Source organism: Electrophorus electricus, chromosome 10, assembly GCF_013358815.1.
Source record: "Electrophorus electricus isolate fEleEle1 chromosome 10, fEleEle1.pri, whole genome shotgun sequence".
In the NCBI taxonomy this organism is placed as follows: Eukaryota; Metazoa; Chordata; class Actinopteri; order Gymnotiformes; family Gymnotidae; genus Electrophorus; species Electrophorus electricus.
The window spans coordinates 5,782,437-5,803,353 of NC_049544.1; the positions used below are offsets into that span (position 1 = coordinate 5,782,437).

General features: G+C 38.1%; 2 protein-coding genes across 3 annotated transcripts; both read right to left on the minus strand.

Moving 5' to 3' along the window:
• Positions 1-6,599: 6,599 nt before the first annotated feature.
• Positions 6,600-11,936, minus strand: nudt17 (nudix (nucleoside diphosphate linked moiety X)-type motif 17). The gene is made up of 8 exons (XM_026999945.2): positions 11,576-11,936; positions 11,346-11,462; positions 10,979-11,162; positions 10,226-10,251; positions 9,895-9,990; positions 8,627-8,725; positions 8,355-8,491; positions 6,600-7,998 (listed from the first exon to the last, which is right to left on the minus strand). The coding sequence occupies exons 1-8, from the start codon at positions 11,648-11,650 to the stop codon at positions 7,827-7,829; spliced, it is 906 nt and encodes a 301-aa protein (XP_026855746.2). The 5' UTR covers positions 11,651-11,936; the 3' UTR covers positions 6,600-7,826.
• Positions 11,937-12,212: 276 nt separating this feature from the next.
• On the minus strand, positions 12,213-17,971 carry si:dkey-7j14.5 (uncharacterized protein LOC556563 homolog). Of its 2 annotated transcripts, XM_026999970.2 has the most exons (8): positions 17,739-17,971; positions 17,427-17,506; positions 16,436-16,546; positions 16,014-16,070; positions 14,960-15,076; positions 14,357-14,425; positions 13,847-13,960; positions 12,213-13,595 (listed from the first exon to the last, which is right to left on the minus strand). In XM_026999970.2, exons 2-8 carry the CDS (start codon positions 17,484-17,486, stop codon positions 13,509-13,511), a joined length of 615 nt encoding a protein of 204 aa, XP_026855771.1. In that variant the 5' UTR covers positions 17,487-17,506; positions 17,739-17,971; the 3' UTR covers positions 12,213-13,508. The 2 variants fall into 2 exon arrangements, with proteins under 2 accessions (XP_026855771.1, XP_026855772.1); XM_026999971.2 differs by lacking the exon at positions 14,357-14,425 and having other exon boundaries at positions 17,739-17,969.
• Between the last annotated feature and the right edge of the window lie 2,946 nt (positions 17,972-20,917).

Below are 20,917 nucleotides of genomic sequence, written 5' to 3' on the forward strand. Positions count from 1 at the left end.
ACAAATAAACCACATTAAAAAAAAATTTGTGAATATGATGATGGGTTGTCATTTTACGCTTCATACAACAAGTCAGCAGTTAATAAATGCTAAAGATCAAAATCACAAATCAAGAGCAATAACCATGTAAGTAGGCAATACCTTTGAGGCAATAGATTGCAGTGTTTTAAGGTTAAAAACAAAGTAAGCTACTGCCCACTAGAGGAGAATTTGGTAACAACACAGAAAAATAATCAGTCTTCTATCAATCTAGGTCTATTAAACAGAGAAATAAAGGACTATTAAACGAATTTAAAGAATTTTCAAAATACCACTGTAAACAGTTTCAGTTATGTTTGGAAATTATGTAGGTTACACCAGGTGGACACCTGAAAGAAGAGCTTGGCTTAAATTCTTTATTCTTATTCAGTTCTACTAATCTCCAATGTTCTCATTAAAAAAAAGAAAAAAGGAATTTAAAAATATTTTTCAGTATCAGTAATTTTGAGTATTTCCACAACAGAAATATGATTTTGTTTCTTGCTGTCAAAAAAGGGATTTATGCTTTAGATGTTTAATGTAAATAAATTGTCAATAAACATGATTTATGGATTAATCATACAGGTTTTGACATGAAAAACAAACGAACAGAAGACACTGGAACTGGAACTAAAAACATGTACATAAACAAAGAAACCAGAAACATTGGCTGATTAAGCAGTAGCTACACTGGCTGATTAAGTAGTTATGGCCCCACCCCACTGGCTGGGTTACCAGGTCAGGTACTCTAACAATAAAGGGACTGTTCACTCTGCACTCTGTCTAGAGCACAGTTTTCTTGGGACTAAATTCCACTAAAAACTTTTAGACATTTAAGAACTACCACTACATTGAGGTAATGTACATTATGATGAAAAAAATATCTTCGCAATGGATTATCGGGCTCTTTGTGTTCTTTTCAGGTAAGACACAGATATATTTTAAAATTGACAAGAATCCAAGTGGTACCGGGTGAAGCATTTTTTTTTTTTTACAGTTTGATTTCTATGTCATGATACTTGTGAAAACATTGTCTACTCATTCAACAATGACCCTTCTCAAAACTTAAAGCTCTTAAAGCTCATGTATTAAATTGCAAAACAAGAAAAATAAAGTAGAATAATATGAGATATTTTACCTAGACAGTTTGCCAAAGCACTTCAGTGGGAAATATTATTTGAGCTAGAGTTCACATGTGCTATTTCTAATTTAAGAATATGTTTATTTAGATTTGTATGTATTTTAGTAAGGAAAATAACTTTTTTCTTTTTTGTGATATTTTGTGATATTAATTCTACTTAAAATGCAAATTGTAATTTTTCATATTGTCCATTATATGTAACATATTTGTCAAATTAAAGTGATTCTGAATCTTGTTCTCCCAGAATATTGGCCACTAAAAATGCTGGGCCAAATGACACTCTTTAAATACAGACATAGGGTCACACTACTTAACCATCTCAGATAATGTGCTGATGTCAAGAAATGTGCTCAGCATGGTTGTTATTCTACAGTTGCTGTCTCATCTGACAATGTTACTGTGGCTCCTGGAATTGGCACGACAACTGTGAATGCTCTCTCTGCCTTTACTATTGACATCAAAATCACCAACCGGATTTACAATGACTCACTCAAGGACCATCAATCCCTGCAGTACAGAATATTGCGAGAGGAAGTGGAGAATGTGGTAAGATGCCTTATCCTCAAACAAACACCAGGTCAGCAGCATTTGACTCAAAAGGCACAAAACAAACATTCATTACTAAGTGGCAATCATGCAGACTATACTCTGCAACTGCACACTGTAATGGACTAGAGAATATGACATGTGAATGTACAGTTCATGTCAACCAGTATTCGTCTGCACTAACTTTAATTAATGTATGTGCATTCAGTTGTATGAATACATGAAGCTATCAGACCTAACCTAATTTTCCACCTTCTGTTCAGTTTTCCACTACTTTTAGATATTCACCCTCAATGCATTATCAAGGGATTTCAGAGATGACTTTCAGGTAAATAGATGTTACTCAGGTTTCAGTTAAAATGACTTTATACAATACACTACACTAACTTTTAATCAAAAGGAATAAAATGTGGACCTTGACTTTACTTTTACAGCCCATTGTCCTTTATATACCATTTTACCTTCTTACTGGCAAAAACTGGAGTAATTGAAGTGAATTAAATAGACAATCAAACCGAAACCCAAATATTACTTTTCTCAATTTCTTTCCCTCAGTAATGGATCTGTGATCGCTTCTTCCATAACTCTGTTTGGCATTATGCAAATCAATGAAGCTATGGTGAAAAAAACCTTTGCTGATAATTATGAAAGACATCCAGTTTCAATGCTTGATCTAAACGTAAGCTACACCAAAGGTAATGAAAAACCCATTATTAATTCTCTGAATTAAAGTTTTTTGCAATACAACAAAGTATGAATAACTGGAGCATTTAAATTACTTATAGAATTAGATTAAGCTATCACAAACATATTTTTCATTAGCATGCACTACATATTATGGATTTTTACAAGAGACACATATCTGGATTGGTCTACTTGAAATCTTATTGAATAATATCCATGTGATTATCCTATCCTCTCACACAGGTGCAAAACCCAATGTGGCCACAATCCCCGTGATATTAGAACAAAATACTGTCCCTACACCTTCCTCACACTTCAATACCTCACAACTACTAAACACCAGCGCCCATGTAACCATTACCAATGCAACCACCACCCATTTAACCATTGCCAATGCATCCACCAGCCATACAACCATTACCAATGCATCCGCCACCCATACAACCATTACTAATGCATCCGCCACCCATACAACCATTACCAATGCATCCACCAGCCATACAACCATTACCAGTGCATCCACCACCAGCAATTCAAAATTCAGAGAGTCCCCCACAACCACACTAGGCATTACAACCAGCCAGTCTACAACACGTGATCATAACACACCAAAGACCTCGCACACGCCCATCTCAGATAAAACAACTCTGACCAGTGACAACATGACAGTGCCTCCGCACAACTTAACCTCACTGACGTCAACTACCATTCCTTCGAGCCGCCCAACCTCCCCAGCAAGTCCAGCAGAACCGAATCGAGTGGCGCCTTCGGAGCACATGGCTCCTGCCTCAGCAGCAGCAGGTGCAGCAGAAGCAGAGCAAGGTGTGCCCGGCTGGGGCATCGCCCTCCTGGTGTTGGCAGCCTTCATACTCTTTCTCTTTCTTGCCCTCCTCATACTACTGGTGAGTCTCACATAGACTCCCAATCAAATAATTCAGATTGTACACATGCTGTGAAAAAAGAACACTAGCACTGTAATGACCATTCATGATTTGTTTTAATATGAAAATATAGCCGTGACTGTCCTCTTTTATAGTGGAGATCTCAATATATTTGTGTTCCCATACTTTGATGTGCCTATAAAGGCCTTTTTTAAAAAAAGATTTTACCTCAGTGTTACTGTGATGTTATTTCATGCAGTATTTCTGTTTCTTCCTTGCTGTTCCCACTGGTGCCTTTTCACTGTGAACTGAACGCGGCTGTGCTACGCGTGTTTTTCCTTGAAGCGTAAATGCAGTATGCTCCTCCCCACAGCTGCTGTGCTGGTGCTGCTGCTGGAGGACTCGTGGCTTCGTGAACATGTCTGATCCCACTCCCATAGGCTACTATAATCCAGACATTCCCATGTACTCCACTCACAGCACGTATGACTCGCACAACGGCACGCCACTGGTGAGTGGACTGCCACCTGCACTGCAGACCTTCTGCTCCGAACTCACAGCTGATATACAATGGGTTAAGCAAGCACTCATAACAATCTGAGCCTCTGTATCTACCTCTGTAATGGCTGGAAAATAGTAAGAGATGTGAGTGTATATATATATATATATATATATATATATATATATATATATATATATATATATCCAGCTACTACTAATTCAGAGAGAGAGAGAGAGAGAGAGAGAGACTAAGAGAGAAGAAGAGATGTTCAAAATTGTAGTAAAGTACACAGTTTTGTACCGACATCCTTCATCAGCTGTGCAAGCAAAGTGCTTCTGAATTAGTAGTAGCAGGAGCCAGTTTATATATGGGAAAAATTAGATATCATAACATTCATTCCATGCATCCATAACATTCATGGGGGTTCTAAAGTTCCAAGAATATAGATGAGTTCTTTTTCTTTGAGTTTCCCGGTTTATTGCTGCCATAGCAACAACTGGCAATTCAAACATATATGTCATTAGTGCAGTGTCCATTAGTATTAAAATGCCTTGCCACTGGAAATGAAAAAATCCTTATTTCTGATGGTCCAAAGGTATTCAACAAACTAACTAGCAAGCCTTCTCTTGGTTTCTCCAAAGTAAAGATGATTACATGTCAGAACTTGGACCAGATCTATGGCATTGCTTCTGTGGGCTGTAACTGTGGTGAGGTAACAGTACACCCCCTGGTGCATTTCCCCATCTCCAGCACCAGCCACATGCAACACACAAGCACAAATGCTGTCCAGGTGCAGGCCAGTCTGGCTGCAGTCACTGAGCATCATTTCCCTCCCGCCTGTATAGGCCCCTCTTTGTGCCTGGGCGGCCTGCCTGCGGAAACCTGAGGCGTGGGAAACTCTACTCCGCCTCTGAGCCTCTCCATCCTCCCGCTGCCCAGCAGCAAGCGGCTTATCAGAGTGTTGTGTGTTAGCTTGGCTCGTAGCAGTGCGCATCAAACGATGTAATGTGCAAATATGGTCATCACCAAACTCTTCCATCATCACAAGGTAGAGATAGGAAGTCAGTCCCATAAAGATGTCTGTAGCCTATGGACACTGTACAACCAAGCAAGCTAACAAATCTCTTGCTTAGTGCGATTTGTAACTGAAAAGGCTTTTAAGAGAGAGGGGATGCACCACAACATGCAATTCTGGGACTGAGATAAGATGAAAATTTAAGAATGGGAGAAATACTATTTTGCTTTACCTTTGATAGACAGATGACTGCACAATACATATTACAATGGATATTACACTCTGTTATGGCCAGAGTGGACTCTTGCTCCAGTGGCCCCACACAAAGAAGCCTTTGATGGGGTGTAAATAAGACTCAAACAGAAACAGCCTGTAAGGAGCCCAGACAGAGCCGATTATGGAGACCCTCCATGAACACCTATTCCTGCTTTAAATCTATTGCCAGGTTAAACAGCTCCAATGGATTCTGCTTAATTCCTTAACTATTTCTAAATTAGACACCCATAAGCCCCTTTTGATAAAGTAAGGATAAATAAGTAAAAATCAAGGAATATGGTGAAACCACAAAATAAAAAGTGTACTTACAAAATAATGACATTGCCATTGAAGCCATTTGTAAAGATAGCATTGTCAGAAATCAAAATGTAATGGTGTTTTACACATCTTAATTCCAATCCACAGACCACACCCTTGCAGAAACCTACAAGAAACCGGACTGGGAAGTATCCAGTGAACCAGTGATGCTACTTTACAGGTTGGCTTAATGGGAAGTGGTAGAACGTTGAAATCCAGGTTGAGATTTCCTCTTGGCTCCTCATCTCCGTTCCGGTGCTCCGTTTGGCTGCGCTTCACTCCGTGACCCACCCCACCCCATCTTTCCTTCCTTGTGTCTTATACAGCCATGGAAACAGCACACTGAAAACTAAACTTCGACACCCAACTGTAACACCAGGTACCAAACTTGGACACTTCCCTGGTTCCATATAAAATTTTGAAGAAAACAGTTTTATTGCTGTAAATACTTTTTGCACACGACTGTATTGTACTGTAGTACTGTACAAATTTTCTTCAAAATGGTTTACTGATTATGGTAGTATAGATGTTCTGATTAAATAAACTAAACTACTTCAAAATGGATATTGTCTGTTAAATAGCTTGTTAAGTGTCAAATCAGATAAATCTACAAAGCAAAGCAAGACTTGGGGAAAACAGGCATATTTTCTCAATAAATAAATAACATTTTCTAAATAAAATAGAAATTGTGTCATCACAATTAAATTGAAAAATACAAATACATTTGGTAAACCTCCCTGGTTGAATTGGCCTGAACTAAGGTAAGGCTCCTGGCTCAGTGTGCATCACCTCAGATCCCCTGGGGTCACTGCTTCTCCTGGCTATTGTGCAAATAGAAAAGGTCCTTTGTGTAGATGGACCGAACTCAGAGATTCCCCTTCAGGTCAGAGATGGAAGGGGGATATCTGAGAGAAAGCAGGTGGTTCCGTGGGGAGGCCACGTCTCTATTTGCATATTCTAAGATCAGAGGATCCTTCCATTAAAGAAGTGTTCTTATTCTAACCAAAATATGCTGAGGTGAGACAAGTGTGCTAGGCTGGTGCTAACTCCAAGACCCGAGTGCGCAAAATGGATCTATGCATGAAAATGCATGGCACGCACATGTTCAATATGTGATTTATCTTATGACTTATTCCTTATCTCTGCACACAACCTGTCCCACCCATGTATGGCTAGACCATGTTAGGCTGAAACTGGTAAGTGTTTTAAACAACAACAAAATGATAAAGCACAATTCAGTTATCCTTGAAAACTTTAATATTCTGACCATCTGTCTGTCAACATTTTAACAATTTTGAGCATTGAGTTCAAATTTATATTATCAGTTTATTTGAAAGAAATAAACTATACTATAAAATGTTTAAGCAAAAAGAGAAAATGAATGATTATGATGTATTGTTTTGAAAGTGTTATCTGAAGATCTCAAAGAACTGACAGAAGCCATAAAAGAAATTACCTTTAGTTTGAGAAGAGGTCATAGCCTCAGGGAACAGCCTTCTATATCACACATCTCATGAATTCAAACAGAAGTGTTTTGTCCAGCAAACAAAAAAGGAATGTAATGCATTATCTCACTGGCAGTCTAAATATGACCCACATAGCATGGGAGTGGTGATGGTCCTTATAAGACACTTATTCAGCACACCCTATATGCCACCTCTATTCTTTGTTATGTGCAAGCACACACATAAGTTTCTATGCGTTTTGACCATCTGAGGAAGAAACAGCCAAAGACATCACTGTATCCGCATCTTACTGACAGTTTTTGGGCCAGTACATGCAAATGCATGTGATGCAATAGTATGCCATCTGTTGTTACATTTGGTTGAGGAATCAAAATTCACAAAAGGTCTGTTGATCATGATGCAGTCATGCAACAGGAGCATTTACCACTTTAGATGTACATTTGTATTCTTGCTTATGCTATTTTGAGCTTTATGTATCAAGTCAGTATGCAAAAGGCTGGTTTAGTATAGAACAAAAGCATAAAAAATATGGAGCATTTCTAATTAATCAGAATAAATGAAAATTGTCAAAACTAACTGTCTATAACTCTTGTTAATATGGTTGGACTGTCTATGCGAAGAACAAAATTCTATCAACTTTTCAACCAACTAAAGGGCAGTCAGTGCTGAAGGTGACATCTTTACTCCCTCCATGTGGCAAACTTTTTTTCATGAATTACATTACAATTCCTTACAGATTTTTAAATAAGCACCTTATTCAAGAAAAAGGCACATAAGGCACACGTGTGTATTACAAATGACTCTGGCAGTTCCTTTGTGATTAGACTTTAAAAATATTCTTGACAACGCTCAGACGCTTGTTTGGTTGCAGGCACAAAGACAGCGAACACAACCAGAACCGGCTAAAAGGATTCCTGGCCAGCAGGTGGTGCTGTTGTCCTAAAGGTATTCGTGTACTTTTTCCACAGATCCAGGCCGGAAGGCAGAGATTCTTCTGCAATTAGCTCTTCTCAGAGTGAGATTCCAGAGTCTGCAGCCAGAGTTCTAAGGCATACTTGGTTCCGGTACTAACCCGCTCCACATCCTCACCCTGAGCCGGGGCTCGGTTACAAAACACCAACACTGGCAGCGTGGACTCCCTCATCTCACCATCTGGAGACACGGCAGTCACGCTACCAAGGAGAAGCACAGAGGACATCAGCTGCCCCGCAAGCTCAAGGGCAGGACTGTGCAATACTGAGATCAATTCATCATGACCGGAATTTACAAGACCCCTGAAATACTGAAGCTTTAAAAAAAAAAAAAAAAATTTGTATTGTATTTGTATATTTTGTATTGTACTGCTATAGTATTTTTTGCTCCATTTTTTTTCACTTTATATATTTTTACTTCTTGAAATCTATCTATCTATCTATCTATGAAAGCCAACCCTGCAACAGTGCAGCCCACTTCACACTATGTAACAGAAGTACACATGTCCTACTCCAATTTTAGCGCTTCACTTACGAGGAGCACAAAGTATACATACCCCACAGCTTCAGGCAGACTGGCAGGTACATGAACAGACTCCTCCTTTCCATCCACGGCAGACACGATGACCTTTGCAAGGTCTGGGTCCAACCACATACACCCACTCACCTCTGCAGCCTCTGGCCTTAGGCAGGACTTCAAAGACAAGAACAAGGCGGCTAAGTCACAGACACGCTAACAGGTAATAAAGATCTTCACTTTAATATAACCTCCCATCTAATATTAGTTATTGCCTACTGCATGCCAGGGGGTAGCAGAGACCAGCTTTACCTGTAGCTGCAGGTGTGTAAGGTGAGTGGACAGCAGCATGTAGGTGACGATGTGATGCCTTTGGGGAAGTCCTCGAGACAGCATGGGCGGATACACCGACTGCCACAGACACAGGCAGAAAGGGGAGTATTAATATCATCAAAGAAAATGTGTTTTGTTTCATATGCAAAAAGTATGGGAAGCTGCTTTAGTCTTCAATCCTACTTTTCTTGATATTGACAAATCTTGGTATCAAAAATAACATTTTGTCTAGTACCAGTGAAATTTTGACTTGTACAAATTTAACTGTAACTATTCAAAATGGAATTTTTAGTAATCAAGTTGAACTGGTGCTCATTTTTTTTGTATCAGGAATTCAATATTTCATATGAGAATTAAATGTTGACGTTTCAAATCTCATTTATTACAGGTCAAAACAATTTTTGATAACAAATTTATAACATAATAGATTTTACATGTTAATGACATTAATTTGCATGAAGATACGAAGATGGGAATTACAGTGCATGTACTGTGCTTTCAGTAGAGACAACAGCAAGTATCAATAAATATGTTTTGTCTGTTTAAACCAGTTGTGAAGAACACACAAGCAGTTGAGCATTGTTAGCAATGTGTGCAATTTTAATTCTTACTAGTAAATGTTTAATTTATATACCTAGAATTTATTCCTTGATATCAATAAATTACTTCAATGTTGACATTCAATAGTAGAAAGTCAATGTTGAAAGTATTCAAATATGACTAATAAAATATATTCATTAAAATGAATAGTTTCCTCATTTTCCATAACAAAATTCTATTTCCAATATGAAGAATTTATTTTTGATATCAGAAATTCAGTTTGTACTTGTAAAAACTTTACTTTTGATCTCAAAAATTGAATTCCTGATGTCAAGAATAGTAGTACTAAAAGCAAAATTGTTTTCCATAAAAGGTGAATTCAAACAAACAAACAATCTGTTGACATCTTAGGCAAAATATGAACATGTAATATGAACTAAGGACTAGAAAATCTAAAATTAAATCAAGACCAAAAAAACCCCAAAACACAACAACAACAAAATCCTGCAAGCATGCTGGCATATTTGATCTATAATGACCCCTGGGCTAAACTTTCAGTACAGCGTTTTACAACATTCTGGATCAGCGCCTCAGGGGAAAATGACAAAGAAAGCAGTGCTTTTTAGCTAAATTTCAAATGCTGTGATGATACAGCAGGTCTGTAACAGATTCTGCCAGCAGCCTGAGAGTCAACAGCCTGAGCTCACCTCCCAAAGGCCCAGCAACCGAGAGGAGGAGATGTCCTCTGGGCTGAGTGAGAGTCCTGTCTCCTCCCTCAGCTCCCGGAAGCCTGCATCCGCCAGCTAACGCAACGGGGGCAAGAAGAACCAGGCCACGGGTAACGTTCATGGCATGAAAAGGGTGGGCCGATGTTTATTTCGTCATTGAGGATCAGGCAGATTTTCACAATTGGTTTATAAGACAAACATTAACATTGATAAACATATGAAAATGTCTGTTAAAATGCAATGAGTCATAAGAATATGGAAGTGGAAGAAGAGGTTTCTGCTTCTACAGCAGAGGTAGATCATACCATACCTTCTCCCCCAGTTCCACGTGGCCACCTGCAGACAATAAGATCGACTGTCAGCCTGTGCTAAATGAGGAGTACTTTCATTAGTCCATTAGTTCAAGTTCAAGTACTTTCAAGTTGAGTACTTTCATTAGTCCATTATATGACGATCTACAGAACACCTCAAGCCTTTCATCACCACTATCTGCCCACACCCTGGAACTTATCCAGCTCTCTGACAGTTTACAACAATCAGTCAAATGAATGCTTAAACATGACTAATGTGCTGTAAGGAACAAGATGCAATACACACTGACAAAGTCACAATAGCGTCAAAGCTAATTTTCAACAGTCTTTTTATATCACGCTATGTATTTGTTTATTTTGCATCAGTTTGTGATGAAAGCCATCTCACCATGTATCATAAATGAGGCAAGAACGCTGTTTCAGACATGAACATTTACACAGGAGGGTCTGACATAATTAAAACCCTCCTATATCTTAATGATCTGAAATGCAGTCGAAAAAAATATCATGGCTCCATGTGTGTCAATCACCTCAGAACAGGAGTTCTTAATCTAGGGTCAGTTGCATAATTCCATTTCCTTATTCATTAAAATGCGGAACACGAAAACATAGTTTCAGCCATATCTTATGAAACCTGATCCTAAACAATGGAACAGAGCTTCTTTCTCATCTTCCCTAACGTTGACGATTAGTCAAACGTGAGAAAGGGCCAGCTACTGACGGTGAAAACGTACTCCGCAGTCCACACTCACCAGGCGGGACCCACACTTTAGGGAAGATTCTGAGTGTCGGAGCTCGCCTGGTCAGCAACACTCTCTGATTGGCTGACTGAAGTAGGACAGCCACACCCACGTCCACTCCACGACTGAGTGTATCTGGCGGTATGGAGGCCGCTTCTGAGTGAGAGAGGTATTTGATCGGGCAGAACGGCGCCCTCTAGAGGCAGAAAGTGAGTTTTACTTATCGCTACATGATTAGCCCACAAAGTAATATCAGCAAGGTAACAAGCAACCTGTCGTGCCTCTTAAAAGGACACGTATTCAGTACACGTAAAAGGATAATCAAATACAATTGCAGTAATTTTAGTTAACTTGTCATACGGGCTTGTTGAAATCTAACCTTAAGGGGAACGCCCTCTTCACGGTTTCCTTCACACAAAATAAATCGATTGTCTACTAGGAAACAATTCACAGTTGTTTGGTCATCGAGATTGCCTATAAAGTGTCCAGTAATGCTCTGGAATAAAGAAAAAAACACTATTAAATGTATTTCAACAGCTTCGCCTCACTTTCATCTATTGACAGCTGAGCTAAGAAAGAACTGTTGACAGCTGCTCTTGTGCCACTGACCTGAACAAACCGGGCGCACTGCGGTGCTGTGTTATCCTTGGACAGGTGCACAAGAACCTTTCGTACCTTCTCCATTATAGATTAACACTGATGCAGTGACGTAGCAAGAAACTGCTATTTATTAGCAGGATATCCCTATGTAGTTATCTCTAGCTACATTAGCTTGTTAACTGGCGTGATATAAAAAATAACAACCCCCCTCCCCCCCAGTAAACTACATTAGTGGTCTAAAAAGGTTAGCTACAATAGCGAGATAACTAGGCAGCTAACGTTAGTTACAGCAGGGAAGAAAATGTGTCTAAACCGGAGGAGAACTAAACGCACCACAGCGACTTCGCAAATCGTAACAGTAGGTTACAAAAAAGGCCGCAGATTTTTCAAAATAAAGGCACACTAATGGGGTAATATGACTTCTCTATAATGAGGTTATTATGGATCAATGGGGAAAATCTATTTCTGTGCTTTTCAAACGAAGCACTATACTATTATAAAGAAACAAACGAGCAAGGTAGATATAGTGAATATAGAATAGTTTAACTTTTTATATTAAAATATTGAGAATGCCCTTAAAGGTTTCTGGCTTCCTCATCTTCTCTTTTTCCAATATCCCCAAATTAAAGACAAAATATTATCATGATTTGTCTAGTAAATCATATTTATTGTAAATATCAATCATTCACAAACACACATGAAACTGCCTACATTTTTTTACATCACTACATATAAAGAGGTCGTCTAATACAGGCACAATGTAAATCTCACATGATGTCACAAAGGCAATGACATACTGACGCGAACAGTATTGTGAACTGACAACACATGCATCCAAGATTTTACAATACCAGTTGAGCCCTTGAATGAGGGTTCAACCTCTGACTTATTGTTATTAGTGTCCATAATTTTGGTCACAAGTGGTGGCACTTACAAAGTTGGCAGTCATCATAGCTTTCCTGAAGTATCAGTAAAGATAAAACAAGATGACAAAAAAAGCCAAGCAATGCCAGTCATTTTCCGATGTTTAGATGATTCTGACATTTTCCTTTATTATAGATTATACTGGACAATAATTATCAAGCTTCCACTGTTCTGCAAAAACTGTTGAGTAAAAAGAAAATATTTATAAACACAGTGCCACTGATTAATTTGTCACATTAACATTATTATCTATAATATCTGAAACACAATTGAGACATTTGTGAAGAGTATAAAAAATCTAGACATCCAAACATCATGATGTCATATCAAACAGCAAGTAAGTAGATACAATGACAGGTTATGTATGTAAACCGAAAAGGAATATGCAGTTTTGTTTACTATGTCTTTTATGTGTCATTTACAGTTCAATTTCTTGATGGGCACTGTTCTTTTTTTTGCAGAGAAAGCTTTATAAAAGTTGTTCAGTATTTTCCCATTTTATTAAATTTGTGACCTAACTGATGTTTCATGCAAATGATGTCAGCTCTACAGCGCAGACTTGCCTTGTTCAAATATGCACCTATTCACTCATAGTTTTTGTGTTCCTATAGCAGTCTTAGCACAAACATGGGTTCTTCGAGTAATCTGCCTCTTTTCAATGTGGTTTATCATTTCAAAAGACTTACTCTACAGTTCCAAATAATCATACCACATTTACTTCTATTACTTGTTGATTCTACAATTTCATGCAAAGAAGCTACTGTCTATTAGTTCAAAATGAATGAGGTCCTAACAACTATTTAGCTAAGCCAAAATTCTACATATCTCAGAGCCTAAAGTGAGGAAACAGCCAAACAGACAGCTAGCTTTTTTTAACATACATAGAAATTGTTTATATTTTCACAAAACCTTTTTTCTTTAGCTGTGAATAGTTTTGTGAATGAACAGTCTTCTTATTTAGTTGGTATGAAACTGTGCTAAAATTGTTTATTTTTTCCCATGAATGTATTTTGTCTTGTCAGTTCCCAGCACGCATAGCAGACCTGGCCGGCTCTCCAGAACCATAGTGTGGGTTTATTGTGGCATTTGGAATAGGTGTCATCTCCTGGGGAACACAGTAAGTACAAAATTCAAACATGGAACGCACCAAGCAGTGTAAAACAAGGTAATTTACATTACCATTTTACCACAGTTATACAGTTTCTGCAAAAAATGTCTAAACCACTGTGCAGTGTCAACTTCCACAGCCCAAATGGTACATATTTACCCAGCTACTGGGTAAAAAATAGCCTTGAAAACATGGTAATGTAAAATACAACTTCACAGCAGTAATCTGCAGTTCTGTGTAGTGCTTACCTTAATGGCACTAACAGACAAGGCATACACTCCTAAAAGGGCCACAACCAAACCGATAATACATGCCAACACCAGAGAACCAATCAGTGTGCCCAGAATGCCATTCACCAAAAACTGCAGAGAAAGTTAAAAAGAATTCAAACATTACATGAAGATAGTATAATCATGCACCATTAAGATTGATGCAATATATTTAAACAATTTGTGGTTCACTAAATATATTTTATTAGTAAATCAGGAAGTAAATACTATGAAATGGAACCCTGTATCAGATGCTCAGGGGAGAATTGGGAAATGTTATACTTCATTAAAAAATCTCAAATTTTCATATTGAAATTTCAGTGAGAGGATTTCATGGTGTTGGAAAAAAACTTTACTTCCTGCCCTACCCCGATTATCAAACAAATTAACAGACCAAAAATGGTTGCCTCGGCAACTTTTTGATTAGTCCATTCTGCTAAAAGTGCATGAAAAATCTTGTCGGTCAGCAAAGCACAGAACATAACTCACCTCCTTATGCCCCTCTTTCTCTCCTTCTCCACAGCAATTCCAAACTGAATGGCGTGGGTCACAACACCACTGAAACAAGCAGGGCAGAGCCTGGAATCACACCTCTCTCACAGGTGATATACACCTTATTAGATATTTTATCCTCTTATTTGATTGGGAGTTTGGTTCATCCAATTAAGATGTTTTTTGGGGGTTTTTTGGTTTTTTTTTTGCATTTCAGGTTCATTTTATATTTCTACTCCAAAGTATATCAAAATATTATAGAGCATTTCAATGACTAATCATGGATAATTAAAAAAATGTAATAAGTTGAACTGAATAAGCCTGTATTGTTTCACTACATCAGAAAAAAAGGTAATTATATACTCTTAGGTATGGGGTGAAAAATTATATGTGGTGCTGCGTTAGTGAACACCAGAATTTTGCTGAAGTATAACATTTTCCAATTTGAGCATCATAGAACACATAATACTGAGTTGTATGTCCCTCTGCAAAATGTGCAAGAATAATCTAGATGGTTGTGTCTTTATTGCTCAGTCTGTTTATGAGGCACTGGCGTAGTAAATGATATGAAAGCACAGAGCGGATATGTGTAGTGTTTACCTCAGTGTCTCTGTAATAGTACGACTCTCCTCGGAATGGCAATTGTCTGGCTATGAGACCAAATCCAACAATGTCAAATGCAGCAGTCACCAACTGCAAAACAATGTTTGTACCCACCTGTAAAAAAAATTAAAATTGAAAATTGAATTTTAAGCTTTTTTTGTGCTGTCTAAGTTACACCTAGAAAGTATAGGCATGCCATGCAGTTTTTATTTAATCAGTGGTGTGCCAAGTACTGCATGTGGCTATGGCTCCATGGTGAAACTGGACACATTCACAGAGAATATACCGGATAGAGACTAGATGCTGTGCAGTAGAAGCCACACCCTGACAAACAGGTGCTAAACATAAGAAATAGATGGTTTGGCTGCTGGTTTGAGGCCAAAGGTTCACATAAAAAACAGCAACAACAACAAAAAAAGAAATAAATACAGACCAAAAAAAAAATACAGACCAAAAGCATTGATGATCTCACAACCTCTGTAGATGCTATAAAAGGAGCATTTGCTGTTTGATCTCAGGGCTGAGACAATAAATCATCCTTGTTTCTGGGTGGTTAGCTTTTATTCCATAAGCACATCAAGACACTGGAACAGCAGCTGATCTTATTCAACTCAGAGGAAACCTTCCATTTAAGCATAGAAAATCAAACTCGTCTGTGCACTGTGATGAAATGGCATTTCAGGAATAGTATTGACAGTTTTGAGGAACAAAATAAAACCTGCTTGGCACACTCAAATAAATTGCTTTTAGATAATATTTATTTGCCTATTTGCTCTTTTTTGAAGGGGTAGCGTTGTCCAAAAGGAAAAGAGCTGTCCAAGGTGCTGTAGTTGTAGGATTTCAGCACTGGGTATTGCCCAAGGTTATTTTATACTTGCCCAGCATCTTCTAACATAAGAACACTTGAAAGAATTTGTAGTATAATATATAATTATGATGTTAAAATTCAATTATTGTGCATTGGAATCATTGTACATTTGAAATCAAAGCCATTTTAAAATTAATTTTATTATTATGATCTTTTTATGTTAGTGAATATAGAATGCCATACCAGACATTTAGAAGGTCTCCGACCAGCATGCACCAGGAGAATTCCAGTAATAATGAGCTGTAGGAAGCAGTAAGACAAACCACCACATATCACTTAAATAGATCAAACTACCACTGTTTCAATTGTTATTGTAACTCACAAGTCAAACTCCAGACTTCCCCACAAAATATGTTCCAATTTAACCAGTACAGAAGGGTAATCTAATGACTAACACATGTCCTCTACTTTCACTGAAGATCTGCTTGATTACAAAATTCAATTAATTTACTGAATTTGTTACATCCTCCAAATTTACTTCAGTTAACAACAACTGCACACACTACAATGTACAACAATTTTACTTCATAAAATTTTTGCAGACTGAATCAAGTGTCTAACTCAGATAAGTTCACTTTCACTATGCGATGAGAACCAGGCTTTACCTGAGCACCATTTACGATAAGGATGATGATCTCCCGCTGGATATGATAGTGCAGCTTATATACAACTGTACTCAGAGTGACTGTCAGTGCACCAATAATGATCTCCACTGCCTACAGAAAAGGTGAAAAGAGTATAGCTTCAAACAGCAACTGAAGCACTTTTAAGTACAATTTAAATAAACAATTATTATATCTGAATATGTTACTAGTCCATAAATTAATTAGGTCAATGCAAAAGCAATTGCTAAAACCACAATCAGGGATTCTAGTTGCACTAAACTAAGAACCGAGCATTTCCCCCCCAAAAAAAACATTAAGAAAAGGGTTACAGGCATTTTGCCCGTCTTACAAAATGTGCAAATAGTTTATTTCTAAACTAACACGTCTATAAAGTGCAATTTCAGAAAATCACTGGGATTGTCTTCAATTTGACTTTGCAAGTTCCAACTTTTGTCACTAGAAATGATACTAAATCAAATCTAACCCAGAACAGTGATGGAAGCCATTCTTAATGAATTATTTTTAACCACTAAAAATGACTGTAATGTGAACCTTTTTTGTTGCTGCACTCTCTTGAAATGTACTGTAAAAAATGTATAAGACCGATGGAATAGTCAAATGTAGTCCCGGTTTTGTTTTTCCCATTCTTGTTTGTTTATGTGTGCATGTCAGAAAAAGAGGAGGAGGATAGAGAGACAGCGAGAGAGAGAGAGAGAATGTTTTGGATTTAGGGCGTTTCCTTGAATGGCTAGTTGTAATTCCAAAAGCCACTTTATACAGATTACTTCTGATGAAACATAAGGATTTGGTGTCCAACAATAATTATAATACCTACCCTACGCAATCAGACGTAGAGATAACACTTAGTTATATTTGCATTAGGTCACGCAACATACTTCAGGAAAGCCATGTAGTTAACAATATCTGGGCTACATCTTTTGCTGTAGTCTCCTTGATCAGCATCACAGCTGAACGCATAAAAGAAACTCACCCCAAGGGTTTTTGGTTCCGCGCTTTTAAACGCTTTAATTTGAGAGGCATACAGCGACATCCTGCTTGGTCGAGGCGGGACTATGTGAAAAAAAAAAAACCCGTCACCGAGACGATACGACAAATAACAGAGCAAACATAATGATCACATTTCGAGGTGAAACACGTTGCATGCATTCTTGTTTGGCATCTATGGCAGCGTACGGTCTCATACTCTTTGCCCTTAAAATTAATTTTCTGGAATTGTAAAAGGCCAACAATCAAACGCCAACAGTTAACATATATAATCGTAATAAGCATCCCGTTTACCTACCTTGCAGTTCACTGGAGTTATGCAGAGCAGTTGTTCAGAAATCGAGGAGGGGTCGCCGCAGCCAGCCGAAAACGATGCGGCAGTGTTGATGCAATGGGAGGTTATTCCGACAGGGCGAAATTGGGTAGGCTGGCTCCCGGAAAACTTATTTAGCGCTGTCTTTTATACGAAATGGCACCCACGTGCAGTATCTGATGTGATGGGAGTGCTCTGGTGTGATGTATTTTTAACCCGGTTATGAATTATGTAATAATTGTGGCGCTCGTAAACGCAGTCTAGCGCAGTTTTGGTTCGCGTAGGCGCAGTCAGTTTAGTCTAGAGAACTGCAGCCGACAGGATACATTAACATTCCCTACTGTAAATATAATCTATAACCAGGATAACATTCTTTTTAGTCCAACCTGGGGCATCAGATTACGCTAAATGGCATTAACTTTCAGGTGTGTAAGCATAGCACGGATCTTAGCTACAGTGAGATCCGATCTAAAAAGACATCTACTAATGCATAAGCATTGCTATAGGATGTTATTTGTGGACATAAAACTTGCCACAATTTGGATATTGCAAGGAACGTTTAATATGCCGTCCACCCACCCTGTCGTTACACAGTTTATACGTACAGGAGTTGTTGTGCCCTTCTTAGCACCGTTGTGCTCTTCTAACACTGTTTCAACTTCTAAATTAGCACTATTGTGGGTTGGAATAACCAAAGCAGACGCGCCATTAAAAAAAATAATAATAATTCGCTGTAAAATGCAGCCAAGGTACACGCCAAGCAGTTAATTTATCATTACAATTAGGTTATGGGATGCGCTAAATTGCACTGCAAAGACAACCCTGTTCAATGGTAAAAGCCCAACATAAATTAGAAAAGGACCTTTACTGACTGGACGATGATACATTGAACTTATTAGACATTGATTGAATTCTGTGAACCTGATACAGGCACCAGTTTCTTAGCCCGTAATATAATGGAGTAGGATAACAGCACCTTACTTCATTATTTTACGGGATGAATGACTGGTGCACATATCAAATTCATATAGTTTAATCAATGGCTAATGACACAATGAAAATGGTCTTATACAAGACATGCAATTCAAGGTTTATTTGCAAGAATATAGAGAAAACAAAGACATAATTCCCAATCACCACATAGTATAAAAACAAAACAATAAACATCTTCACATTTGAGGGACACAAGAACCTTATCAGTGGAAAGCCAAATTCACTAATTAATTAATTAATTAATTAACTAATTAATTAATTAATTAATTAATCCATTCATCTGTCTATTGCCAAGCTAGTACATCAAAAACTGATTTAATGCAATTAATGTCCCATTATACTATTTTATGATGTCAGTACCATTATATTAGTTCAGATAAAGCCTTTGCTTTGTCTATATTTGGTATAAAAAAATTGAAAATGCGAAGAGCTTTCATTGTCCACGTAGGGTTCAAAGTCTGAAGGCTCAGCAGAGCCACCTGACTGAAGCTCAAGGCTGCTGTGGTCCTCTGGTCAACACAGCACTGTCACAACCTGCTGGCTATCACACAGTTGCTTACATGAACACAAGCCACTATGGAAAGATTATATATGATTCAGGTATATGCTATGTGGATCATTTTACTGCCTAATGTTTACACCAACACCCATAACATGGCAGAAGTCTTTTAATAAAGAGCAGTAGAGGCAAGGGGTGGGTAGACTACAGATGATAGCAGATAATATGGAAAGGGAGAACTCGACTAATGATTCTTTAATGATTGTTAACACAAGTGAATCTTTTTTTTCACACAAGTGAAACGGTTGATTAAATTTATGCGCGCTTATGCATGTTCATATTTATGTTTACATGCCATTTTGTTGCAACCAAAACAGAGTTTTAAACTTGGTAGAAAAGCCAGATAATTAAGAAAAGCACCACTAGTGAAGTCTAAAGATCACAAGACCCAATCCAGTAATGCACATCAGATCAGCATTAGTGTTCTGAATGTCAAGAAGTGAAATAAGTAATTGGCTAGTCCTGAGGTCATCTTACCAGCTTGGTCGGAGAGGCTGGACAGGCCGGCCTTGCTGGAGAAAACAAACGTGGTACACACGCACACCTCCAGCACAGACAAAACCAGCAGCACACACTTTAGACCATTTTAAGCCCTAAAAAACACAAACAAGAAAGGAATGGAGAATCCAAGCTATATTACACAAGAATTATGCTACTGTATAAAGACAGGCTGTTTTGGAGCCTGTTAATAAAAAAGTCTGAACACTGTTACAGGAAACTACACAGCACTGCACAGCATAAATTAGTGGAGATGTGACAGACAAATCAAGCTGCATGGTATGAAATAGGGTTATGCTTATTTAGGACATTGTTTTTCTGAACTAGTTAAAATTCCTGGGACATGAAATAAAAAGCGCAGATGGCAGTGGCAACAGGATACTCGCACTGAGCCTCCATGCCATGCCACTGCATTCCCAATCGTAGTCATAAATCCCAGCATCAGTACATTCACTTGGGTCAGGTCTGATGGCAAGTATGTAGCAGAAATAGCAGATGCCCATCAAAGCAAGCAGTGTGCCGATGAGGTTCAGGGCGAGTGTGCTTTTGATATAACCAGAGAAACAATGCAAAATATACTGTTTCACAGTCCTCAAGGTCCTGATCCTAAAGATTTTACATCCTCCCTTTACCTAGGAGTCAGGTGTGATGACCAAGTGGCCAACCAGTTACATTAATCATTTAATCAACTACATGGGATTACAAAACCCAGGACCAGACCTGACTACCATTGCACTAGGACATTCACTAAACTTTAGTTGTTGTGACACCTGCATTTCAATTGTAATAGGTGCACTCATGAAATGGTACAAAATATAATAAAAATGTTAAAAACACTTTGCGGCAAGTCATATATCACTCACCAGTTGAATACAGGTTCCCTTGTATGTAGCCAAGGTTACAGATCCACAGATGACACACTAGAAAAAAAACAAGTCAATTATAATATATATAAATGGCTTACTTCCTATCTGTGCTCACTGAATTAAAAAGCATCAAGTCAATCAAATTAAAAGTGCAGATTTAAAACAGAGGTGATAAAATATAACAATATTCACAGCTGAAGTTAAGGATATATACATAAAAAGGGAGAACAGCTTTCACTGACAGTGAT

What these genes read in the sequence shown, in the direction of transcription:
- nudt17 (XM_026999945.2), bottom strand. Translation starts at nt 11,650, where the DNA reads ATGGAGAAGGTACGAAAGGTTCTTGTGCACCTGTCCAAGGATAACACA. An exon ending in GGTTGCTGGGCCTTTGGGAG is followed by an intron (nt 8,726 to 9,894) that starts GTGAGCTCAGGC and finishes TGTCTGTGGCAG; the next exon opens with TCGGTGTATCCGCCCATGCT. An exon ending in TTACACACCTGCAGCTACAG is followed by an intron (nt 8,492 to 8,626) that starts GTAAAGCTGGTC and finishes TTGTCTTTGAAG; the next exon opens with TCCTGCCTAAGGCCAGAGGC.
- si:dkey-7j14.5 (XM_026999970.2), bottom strand. Translation starts at nt 17,486, where the DNA reads ATGTCGCTGTATGCCTCTCAAATTAAAGCGTTTAAAAGCGCGGAACCA. An exon ending in CGGAACCAAAAACCCTTGGG is followed by an intron (nt 16,547 to 17,426) that starts GTGAGTTTCTTT and finishes CCTTTTCTGTAG; the next exon opens with GCAGTGGAGATCATTATTGG. An exon ending in TTATCGTAAATGGTGCTCAG is followed by an intron (nt 16,071 to 16,435) that starts GTAAAGCCTGGT and finishes TGCTTCCTACAG; the next exon opens with CTCATTATTACTGGAATTCT.